Source organism: Choloepus didactylus, chromosome 1 (assembly GCF_015220235.1).
Source record: "Choloepus didactylus isolate mChoDid1 chromosome 1, mChoDid1.pri, whole genome shotgun sequence".
Taxonomy (NCBI): domain Eukaryota; kingdom Metazoa; phylum Chordata; class Mammalia; order Pilosa; family Megalonychidae; genus Choloepus; species Choloepus didactylus.
Genome location: NC_051307.1, coordinates 247105903 through 247117902, shown reverse-complemented (window position 1 = coordinate 247117902; position 12000 = coordinate 247105903). Strand labels below are relative to the sequence as shown.

General features: G+C 39.3%; 1 protein-coding gene across 1 annotated transcript in view; it reads right to left on the bottom strand.

Annotated features, from left to right (window-relative positions):
- Positions 1-12000, bottom strand: part of RUVBL1 (RuvB like AAA ATPase 1) — a 51477-nt gene that overhangs the window by 38854 nt on the left and 623 nt on the right. Inside the window, exon 2 of the mRNA XM_037803142.1 lies at positions 9209-9295. Within this exon, the coding sequence (XP_037659070.1) occupies positions 9209-9295 (87 nt within the window). The remainder of the gene's footprint in view (positions 1-9208; positions 9296-12000) is intronic.

The following is a 12000-nucleotide window of genomic DNA, read 5'->3' as shown; positions in this document are numbered from 1 at the left end:
AGAAGGTGTCAGGGATTGATTTTGGTGATGAATGCACAACTATGTAATGATACTGTTAACAATCGAATGTACGATTTGTTTTGTATGACTGCATGGTATGTGAATATATCTCAATAAAATGAATTTAAAAAAAAAAAAAAAAAAACTGCTCTTCTCTGGTAACCTAAGAGCCAAGGGAAGATCTCTGGATTATGACAGGTGAAAATTAGGTGAGCAATGCTCTAACAACAAGGCTCCCACAGGCTAGCTGCTCCCACTTTCCATCCAAACTCAGCCACCTTCCAGTTGCTCCTCTTTCTCTCTGCTGTATCTCTTCAAGTGCCAAGTCCCCACACTCTGTTGTGAACTGACCATATGTGATTCACTGGCATCCTCCTCTCCTTCCATCTAACATAGAAGGGATGATCAGCTTATTTCCATTAAAATACGAGTGTGTGTCTAGTCCCCCCGAACACCAGCCCCTCATTTAAAGATTCCCAGAAGGCAGGAAAATGATATGGCTACTATACCTATTCACCTGTACCTACTATAAAGTACTAGGCCACCTAAAGGAGAAATCTCATTGAATCTTCCCAAATAACCTGGAACTTGATTACTAGGTTTATTCTGTAGATTAAGAAACTGAAACTCATATTGCTTATTGGGTATAGAATTGCTGTGTGGGGTGATGAAAATGTTTTGGTAATGGGTGGTGGTGATGATTACACAAGGTTGTGAGTAACTAACATCACTGACCAGTACACTTGAAAATAGTTAAAACGGCTATTTTGTGTTAGATATATGTTACCATAATAAAAATTAAAAAAAAAATAATAATAATAACCTCAGAAGTTACCAACTCTCCCAAATAGTTAGCAAGCAGCAGAGCCAGGATGCAAACCCAAATCCCTAAAGCCATTATTTCTTTGTGCCCAGTGGTACACAAAAAACCATGTTGCTGCCTGTGCCGGTTTGAATGCATTATGTCCCCCAAAACACCATTACCTTTGTTGTAATCTTGTGTGGGCAGACGTGTCAGTGTTGATTAGATTGTAATTTTTTGAGTGTTTCCGTGGAGATGCACCCCACCCAACTGTGGGTGATGACTCTGATTGGATAATTTCCATGGAGGTGTGGCCCTGCCCATTCAGGGTGGGTCTAAATTAAATCACTGGAGCCATATCAATGAGCTGACAAACAGAAGGAACTCAGTGGAGCTAAGAGTGACATTTTGAAGAGGAGCTACAGCCAAGAAGGGCACTTTGAAGAATGCGCAGAAGCTGAGAGTAGCTGCATATGAAAAGAAAGTTTGAAGACAGCTGTTGAAAGCAGACTCTTGCTCGGGAGAAGCTAAGAGAGGACAAATACCCCTAGAGCAAGCAATAGCAACATTTTTGAGGAACTGCAACCTAGAGAGGAATGCCCTGGGACAAAGTCATTTTGAAACCAGAACTCTGGAGCAGACACCAGCCATGGGCCTTCCCAGCTAACAGAGGTTTTCCAGACACCATTGGCCATCCTCCAGTGAAGGTACCCAATTGTTGATGACCTACCTTGGACACTTCATGGCCCCAAGACTGTAACTTTGTAACCAAATAAACCCCTTTCATAAAAGCTGATCCATTTCTGGTGTTTTGCATTCTGGCAGCATTACCAAACTAGAACACAGCCAAAAGAAGTTTTGAGGAAATCTACTTGACTTTCAGGCTCATCTGAATATCTCATTTTTCTAAAACCCAAACTCAAAGCCCCATTCTTTTTTTTTTTAGCTTAATTTTTTTAATCTTTTTTTTATTGTAGAATATTACATATAGACATAGAAGTGATAACTTTCCAAGTGAAATTTAACAAGTAGTTAGGGAACAAATTTCAAAGATGATAGGTCACAGTTTCACAGTTTCAGTTATTTCCTTATTGTGAAATATAACACATATACAAAAAAGGTAATATCTTTCAAATATGCTTTAACAGGTAGTTATATAGGACATATCCAAAGTTGTTATGAGTTACAGTACCATAGCTTCAGTTATTTCCTTATTGTTTAATAATAATACACATACAAAAAGGTGATAGCTTTCAAATTACAATTTAACAAGTAGCTATAGAACAAATTTCAAAGGATTCAAAGCCCCATTCTTAAAATTGTGAGGCCCTCTAGAGTGGAACATCAGTCCATATGAGCTATGTATTTGTGTCTCTGAAATAAGCACAGTATTCTTGTCTGTTGCTCAGTTCAGTGGCCTAAACTCTGGGGCCCATTAGTACACTACAAAGCAGAGAGTTACCACATCCTTCATACACATCAAAGGGGATAGGGCAAAACCATCAGGTGATACTACAGTGCTGAGAACGTCTCATATTTCCTGGGAGAAAAATGGTACTATGTTACAAAAGGAATGAAGGACTTAGGCTCCCAGCAATATGGCATACTAGACAGATCCACTGAAAAATCCCTCCTGTTTGTACAAAACACCTTGTATAACACTCATCCTTCAAATACTATGCAACAGTGAAAGTGAACAAACTACAACTAAACACAACAACAAGGATAAATCTAACATAATGTTGAGTGAAAAAAGCCAGACACAAGAGTATATCTGATAGGATTCCATTTATATAAAGTTCAAAAATGGACAAAACCATCTGCAGCATCCTCATGTGGGATACTGGTTACTTTGGGGAGGGGTGGGTTGTAACTGGGAGCATAAATAATTTGCATTTTGATTATATGGGTTCATCAAACTATATACTCACAATATGTGCACTTTTTTGTATATATGTTACACTTTAAAGAGAAAGTAAATGAAATCCCAAAGGACACAAAACAAAGAGGAAGCAAAATCCATCACAGTCAACCACTATTACCTTGGAATTTCAGAGGGTGTTTGCAAATTCAGAAGCCCCTGTAAGATAAAGCGTTAAGACAGAAACCCTGAATTAAAACAGGATCCTCAAAGGACCACACATTAAAGAAAAGGTGGGGCCATAAAAAAAATCTACCTGGAATACAAAGTAACAAACTTGTTAGTCATGCCTTGATTCTGGGTGAGGAAAAGTTTCCCTTGCCATGTTCCCCAACAGGTTGGACATCACATTACCTGATGGTCCCAGAAAACCCAAGCCATAAAATTCATATCACATGTCCCTGGACTGGTAGCAATGCAGGGCCCCTCACAAATCCTCAGAAGGCACTCAGCCCTGACATTAGGAGATTAAAGGAACCTCACAGAATTGATCAGGCAAACACAAGTTCACAAGCAGATACAGAATACAAAATGTTTAAAAACAAAAAAGAAAAAAAGGAACTGCTTCATGAACAAAGAATAAGCAGCTATCAAAAATGGCCAGAATTTGAAGGGGAAAAAAAAAGGTACGTTGGAGGGATCTGCTGTTTCTTTTTTTTTTTAAAAAAAAAAAAAAGCTAAGAAATGTAGAAGAAATGACAGAATAAGAAAATCACTATTTTGCAACCACCGTGATAACTGATAAGGCAATGATCATCAATCAATGCTATAACCTGAGTGAAAGGTTACTAAGGAACAGGATAGTCACAACATCTCAAAATGTCATACTTATTAATTACAAAGGGAGAGTGTTACCTTCACAACCATCAATCAATAGCATCACCAATAACGGAACAAACTGCCATCATTTGCCTCCTGTTGTGAAGCAATGGAAACATCACCTATGGTTAACATTTCATGTGGAAACAATCACATAAATACAGATTTAGGGCTTTCTACAATGCATCTGGCCTGGGCACTTCTACAATGGATCTGACTTGGATGCTTCAACAGTGTCAAGTGTTTTAAAACAGGACAACAAAACAATGCTGGGAGGAGTGACTGCTCTAGATTAAAGGAGACTAAAGAGACAACAATGGGATGAAAGATGTGACCTTTGTATCCTAAATTTAAAAATATGAAAAACTATAACTGCCAAAATATATTACTGGAAAAACCTGGACAAATTTTAATATAAACTAGACATTAGATAATACTGTATCAACATTACATTTCTTGGGTATGATGATGATATTGTGATAATCAAGAAGGATGTCTTTGCAACTTACTTGCAAACGGTCCAAAATAAAATAGAGAAAAAACAAATGTAACAAAATATTTACAATCGGTGAGTCTAGGTGTAGGGCACAGAAGAGTTCATCATACTATTCTTTAGATTCTTTTGTAGGTTTCAAAATTTTCAAAATAAAAAGGTAAAAAATAGTCAACAGATTGGATTAAACAGCAACTTAATCATAGCTTAACAGACAACTAGGGACTGGAACTGAGAGGTGAAGAAATCATCCAGAATGCAGAAGAGTCAAAAGGAGAGAAAATATGAAAGAGAGGTTGAAAGACAAGGAGGGCAAAATGAGAAGTTCTGGCCCAGGGTTTCTCAACCTTGACACTGCTAACATTCTGGGATGGATAACTCTCCGTTGGGGTGTTGGGGGTGAGGGTGGGCTGTTCCATGCACTATAAGATGTTTACCAGCATCCGTGGCCTCTAACCGCTAGACTCCAGTAGCCTCACCCCATTATTCCCCAACCCAATTGGTGACAACCAAAAACATCTCTAGCCATTGTGAAATGGCGCCTCAGGGTGAGATCCACTGCAGTCTAACACATCTGAGTTCCAGAACGAGAAAGGAAAGAGAATACAGAAAGGCAACAGCTGAAAAGATAAAGACCGGCAATTTTCCAGAACTGACTAGAAACATAAATACTCAGATTAAAGAAGCACAATTCATATCAAGCAGGATAAATAAAAATAAATCTACTTGACAAATCACAGTGAAAATGCTGAACACCAAAACCAAAAATATCTCCAAAACATCCAGAAAGAAAAGAAAAAGGCTTCACAATTAGACTTCTCAAGAGCAACACCAGAAACCAATGGGCAGCAAATATCACTGTGAGAAATAATACAGAGCAAATATCTGTCAACCAAATTATATACCCAACATAACTATCTTTCAAAACAAGGGCACCATAATAAGTACAAAACCTAAGACACTTTACTAACAAACTCTCACTTTACAACTTCTAAATGATGTACTTCAGGAAGAAGAAAAATGATGGGAGAGAGAAGGTCTAACATGTAAGAAGGAAAAGTAAGCATAGTAAGTAAATATACAGGACAAGTTGATGTTGCCTTGATGGAGATCCTGTACACTCACACTAATATGACACTTTATAGTTTAAAAATGCTTTTCTTCCTTGACTGTAATTCACAAATATGAGATATGCCAGCAATTCAGTTATTCGATTTCAAAATTACAATTAAACTCACGATCTTACAACCAATCAGTTTTATAACTATGTGAACTAGATGTGTGTGCGTTATTGCTTCAGAAAGATTAAGTGGTCTCACAGCAAGTCAGTGGTAGAGCTGGAATTTAAATCCTGCTTCTTTACACAGCTCCTCCTCTCCTGTAGCAATCAGCCCTTCTGAAGAAGCAGCGGGGCCCAGATTGTTGACTCTGGTGGGTTTTGAATGTCTGGCTACTCCCCTCACAGATCCTAAGAAGCCACACTGTGCCCTTCTCCTCCCTGCAAAGCCAAATTCTCTCCCAACTTGGGGGGTGGAAGGGGGCAAACGTCAAGTCTCAACTCTTCCAGCTCTGCAATGCCTCACAGTGCCTACCCCTGCTCGAACTCCAGCTGCATTTAAGGTTGGGCCACACCTCACAGCTTTAGTGTTCGGCTGGTCATGGCTTCATGTCATTTTGCCCTGGAGAGACTGTAAGCCCCTTGAAGGTAAAAAAAATCATGCCTCTAATTCTTTTTTCTTTTTTCCCATCTCCCACAGAGCCAGAACAGTGCTGGGTAAAGTTAGCATTTGGAAAAATGCTTTGAAGACTGATTTTCTTTCCCCTTCAAATAAGATGTCACTTCCACCCTGATCAAGATGGCGGAGTGAGAAGCTTCAAGGCTCCATCTCCCAAAAGAAGGTTTGAACAACCAGTAAGAACTGGCAGAAATGGTTTTCTAAAAGCTTCAGAAAACTGTTAAAGGATTGCAATAACAGAGTGAAAAACAAATCAAGAAAAAGGCCAATTAAAAGCAGTAGGATCTCCTGGCACCCTGGCTGGCCCCTCCATCACCCCTCACCCACTCAGTATGGATCCCTGGTTCCAGTTCTGGAGGGGTCCGAGTTTTCCAGGGGGGAAAAAAAAACTTAATATCTTAAAAATTGTATCAGGTCCTTTCCTTAAGCACTCTCTTTGGCAGAAACAACAGAACAGCGGCATCACCTCTCAGAGGATCAAACACACATGTATGTCTGGGCCCAATCTGTTTGGTGGTGACCTGAGGGACTTGCTGTCCTAGAACTTGCCCTGCTGTAGAAAGCAGCTCACAGATTCACAGAACCCTCCCAGAGAAGCTGTGGGAGAGCAGTTAAGTGGCTGCCTGGGACAAGGGACTGCTGAGGAAGGACCTACAGTACAGTGCCTGGGACCATAAGGAAACCGTTTTCTAGGGAAGAGGGGCTATTCAGATCTGTGTAAATGGGGGAATTTCTAGACCCACACACATGCCCAAGACAAGACACATGCACAGAAAGGACCAGGACTGCACAGAAAAGATTGGGGGGTGGGGGGGGGTTCCTATGCTTTAGCCTTGAGCCATTCTCTAAACTCATTGTATAGACAAACCCTGAAGGAGAGCACTAACACAGGTCAATCTGCAAACACTGGGAACAGTGTTCTCTTTTTTTACTTTTCTTTTTGTATTAGCTCCTGGCATTCAAGGAAAGTCCTTTCCTACCACTAGCTGTATATAGATTTAAGGAAGATACCTCACAGTCTAAATTCCAGCAATAACACACAAAATATCAAAATATCTAGGTTTCAACAATAGATTATAAAACATACAAAGAAACATACATTATAAAACATACAAAGGAAGTGATGGCCTAGGCAAAGGAGAAGATTAAAGCATTAGAAATTATTGATAAAGAGGACCAGATCTGGGGCACTCAAGACAAAGACTTCAAAAAATGGATCCTAAATCTGCTCAAAGAGATAAAAGGAAACATGGACAAAGAACTAAAGGAAATCAGGAAAACAAATAGAAAAATACAATAGAGAGATGGAAATTATCAAAAGGAACCAAAACAGAGCTGAAGACCACAGTATTAGAAATTAAAAATTCCCTAGAGGGTTTAACAGCAGTTTTCAGATGTCAGAAGAAAGAATCAGTGAACTTGAAGATAAGACAATTGAAATCATCCAGTCTGAGGAACAGAAAGAGGAAAGAATAAAGAAAAGTGAACAGAGCCTGAGGAACCTGGGGGACACCATCAAGTATACAAATATATATGTACTATGGGAGTGCCAGAGGAGAAGAAAGGGTCAGAGAGAATATTTAAAGAAATAATGGCTAATAATTCTCCAAATTTAACAAAAGACATGAATATAAACATCCAAGACATTCAACGAACTCCAAACAGAGCAAACCCAAATAGACCCATACTGCGCCAAGTTATAATCAAACTGTCGAATACCAAAGATGAGAGAATTCTGAAAGCTGCAAGAGAGAAGCATCATGTTACATTCAACGGAGCCTCAATAAAATTAAGTGCCAATTTCTCATCAGAAACCATGGAGACAAGAAGGCAGTGGATGACACATATAATGTGTTGAAAACAAAAAACTGGCAACCAAGAACTCTGTATCTGGCAAAACTGATTTTCAAAAATGAGGGAAGGATTAAGACATTCCCAGATAAACAAAAGCTGAGACTTTATCACTACTAGACTAGCCCTTCAAGAGATGCTAAAGAGAGTTCTGCAGGTTGAAAGGAAAGGACACTAGACAACTGACTGAAGCCACATGAAGAAATAATTATCTCCAGGAAAGATAATGACATGGGTAAATATAAATCCCAGTACTATTTTATTTTTGACTTGCAACTCCCACTTTTTACTTCCTATAGGATCTAAAAGGCAAATGCATAAATTGTAATGAAAAATCAATGGTTTTGGATTAATAATACATAAATATATAATTTGTGACAAGAATTACATAGAGGTGGGGGGACGGAGGAGTATAAGAACATAGTAATACAGGAACATAGTTTATGTATGCTATTGAAGTTAAGTTGGTATCAAAGCAAATCAGAGTGTTATAGATTTAGGATGTTCAAGCTTGGTTCAATGTAAAATTTTGGCTCCATGCTAACCATGAAGGAAATTATCAGAGATTATGCAAACTCAGAGACAGAAAGTAGAATACAGGTTACCAGGGGTGGGGGATGGGGCAACAGCGAGTTAATGCAAAATGAATGTAGGATTTCTGTTTGGGGTGAAGGAAAAGTTCTGCTAATAGATGGTGGTAAGGGTACAACACTTTTAATGTGATTAATGGTGGGGAAAGGTTGGGATAGGGAGATTTATGTTATATATATGTTTCCACAATTTAAAAAAAAAAGAAAGAGAAATTAAAGAGACAATGACAATTAAATGCAATACATGGTCATGGATGGGATCTAAGATTGCAGGAGAAAAGACTCAAAAGGACATTATTGGAACATAAGAAAAAAATGGGAATACAACACGCAAGCCTTGAATCAAAGTTAAATCTCTTGAACCTGAAAACTGCACTTAAGGTGATTCACAGGAAATGTACATGGAAGTATCATGTGGTTCAAGGAGTATGAGGTGTATGATTTGCTCTCAAATGTTCAGAAAAGATAGACAGATACATGAAGGAAGGAAGGAAGGAAGGAAAGAAGGAAGGAAGGGGGAAAGAAATGGCAAAGGTGGTAAAATATTAAAATTGGTGGATCTGGATATCTGAGGGGGGGGTGTGCTAGAGTTCTCTGGGTAGGTTTTGTATTATTTTTGCAACTGTCCTGTAAGTGTGAAATTGTTTCAAAATAAAAAGTTAAAATAAAAATGTCATTCCCAAGGTTTCATGAAGCTCTAGACCAACAGAAATATATTTCATAGCCAAGGCAACTTGAAAGAGTTAGAGGACAAATTCTGGAGACAATGAACCCCTCTGAGGCCTTCATTCTTTCTTTCCTGGAGGTTGGCCAGGATAATTTGAATTTTAGAAGCATGGATTTTAGGTACTCGATTGTATTATTGCACATTAGTTGAAAAAACATACAGATAACCAATTTGGCTAAACAAAGACTAGTTAAGACATGAGTTCAATTTGGCTTAGACATGCAGACCACTCTCTTGGGTAGATTAAGATAATGAGAAAAAATGAGTACCTTGCCAGTTCCAGGAGGTCCTGCCAACAAGACAGCTCTTCCAGCCATTTTCTTACTTTTGATTAATTCGACTATCACGCCACATGCCTACACACCACCATGGAAAGAAATAATAAATCAAAATTAAAATGTTTCATGGGGGAAAAAATCCAGCCTCTGGTCCACACAATTCACATATTCACTCAATACTGACTGCCAGTAGGTTGCAGGAATTGTTCTAGATGCTGAGGCAATGAGAGTAAGACAGAAACACCTCACGCTCATGGAGCTCACACTTGAGTAGAGGAGACAGAAAAACACCTAAACATTGAACAAGAATGGGAAGATGAGGCTGCAGAGGTGGGCAAGGGCCAGAACTTAACACAAATTCTTATGGTCTGGAGTAAAGTTTGAATTTTATCCTATGTGCCATGGGAAGCCACTGAAAGGTCTTAGGCTATGTGTCATACTATGACTTGTTTTTAAAAGATCATGCTGGCTGCTATGTGGAGAATGGGCAGCAGGGAAACAAGTGGAAGCAGAGATTTTTGCTCTGGGATCCCTGGGAACACCTACCTCTTGAAACGGGAAACAAAATTTTGTGTGTATGTTCACAGGTGCATTTCTCCAGAAGAGGATTTACAGCTCTTGTCAGATTCGCAAAGTAATCCACTAAGGGTTAAGAATCAATGACATACACTACTAACTGAGTACTAATAGTTCATCGGTGAACTATTCCAGAGAGCTGCAAAGTAAATGTAAATACTGCCCGTGAGGTTAAACTCATGGCACCGTAAGATTCCTTCAAGTGTCTTTTGAAGCCTCAAGATTAAACTACTTAGTGCTTAGTATATTGTTAGTGTTTAGTGTTAGTATATTTTAAATAATTCTAATAACTCTCTGGATATTAAACCCTTTACAATATATGTAGGTGAACATATTCAAATTCCACAAATGGGTTTCTGATCTTTATGTATTTTAGGATATTTGACTATAAAGGAGGAAGGCTGCAAAGTTTGCACTTATAGAGCACCTATATGCCCAGGACTATACAATGCAAGGTTTCTGCCACTGACTGACTAAGGTAATATATGATTAAATAAAAGGTGCGTTCTCTTCTCTGGACAATGGACCACTGTCCTCTACTGACAGGGTCTTATGAACACATCTTGTCTCCTCTATTACTAGTAGGGTCCACATCGCCTTCTCTATTCCCCATGGCCTGTGGAGAAGTACCTTCTCCCAGGCTCACAGCAGCCCCTCAGGAAATGTATGTCCAAAGAATGTGTGTGGGTGTGCTGTATTCCATTTCTGGCTCAGTTAGTAAAACATAGTGCCTTTAACAAAAGCCCAGAAGCTGTTCTTCAGATGTTGCATTTCTAAGATAAAAAAGTCACTGTGGTCTTTCCACACAACCTTCTGAAATCGTAATCTTCAGCACTGGAGATCTTTGAGAAACTCCGTGAATCTAAAATTTAGTAAAAGCCTATAAAGATCACCTAGTCTAACTCATTTTTGAGATGAGGATATTGAGCATAAGGGAGGCTACTGACATGACCACAGTCATGGACCTTATAGCTGAGGTGGGTTTTCAGATGCCTATTAATTCAATAAATAAATACCAAACCCCTGTAAGGAACCAGGTTCTGCTTATAGAATATTACATGGTCTCTGCCCTCATAAAGCTCATAGTCGTGTCAAGGTATAAATCATCACAATTAAGAGTGTGGATTCTGGGATCCAACAGACTTGGGTTTAAATGCCAGCCCTACTACCTACAATCTGAGTGACCCTAGACAAGATAACCTCTGTGAACCTCAATTTCCTCATCTGAAAACAGTCATAATACTTAAGGGTGCACATGCTAAAGAATTGAGGGGTAAAGCATACTGATGTCTGCAACTTACTTCAAAATGCAAAAGTGAATTAATGGACGGATAAGTGGTCAAATATGTGATAAAGCAATTTAGCAAAATGTTAATTGCAGCATTTAGGCACATGGATATTCACTATATGAGTCTGAATTTGTGTCTCTGAATCTCTGAAAATTTTCTTAATAAAGTGGGGTGGGGGAAGATTAATATTGGGGTTGAGGTAACAAACAAGATGATGGTGATAAAAGCTTCTAAGCACAGTGCTTCTAAGCATCCAACATTAGTTATCGGCAGTAATGGGTCCTCACTAAGCTCAAGCTGGATAAACAGAAATTAAAGTCATCTTGACCCAGTCAATGTTTCCTTTTTGGAAAGATGATGTGCTCAAAATAGAAGCCAGAGACTTCTCTTTGGCCCCCTTCTATAGCACACTCAGGCTGGGAGACTTAACATCAGTCTTAGCCTCATGTTAAGGGCAGGTTTTCGGAGCTGCTAGGCCAGGGCAGAGGTGGGAAAGCATGTCTCTGATCTTAGAGCACAGCAGGCTGAGATGGTGGCTGTGAGGCCAGAGAGGACATTGATTTGGGGGTGAGACACACATCTGGTTACAATTCTAGCTTTACCATTACTAGGCTGAGAGGCAAGTGGATAGATGAAGTGACCTCTCGCGCCCTCATATGCAAGAGAGCTCAAAGAGTTTGTGATTATAACGTGAGTGAAAGGACTTCGCATCACAGCCACTTCATAAAAGTAGATTTAACTGGAATGGTCAGCAAGGATGCTTGGAGGGGTGGATAAACCAGAAACCTCTGCATAACGCCCACCTCCCTCCCTCGGACTCCCAAGCCCTGGGAACCAACGCGACTTCTTTTAAAGTTAGGTCATTTCCTCACTTAAAATTCTCATAGCCTCCCACTGCATTCCAATACCTAAAATCCA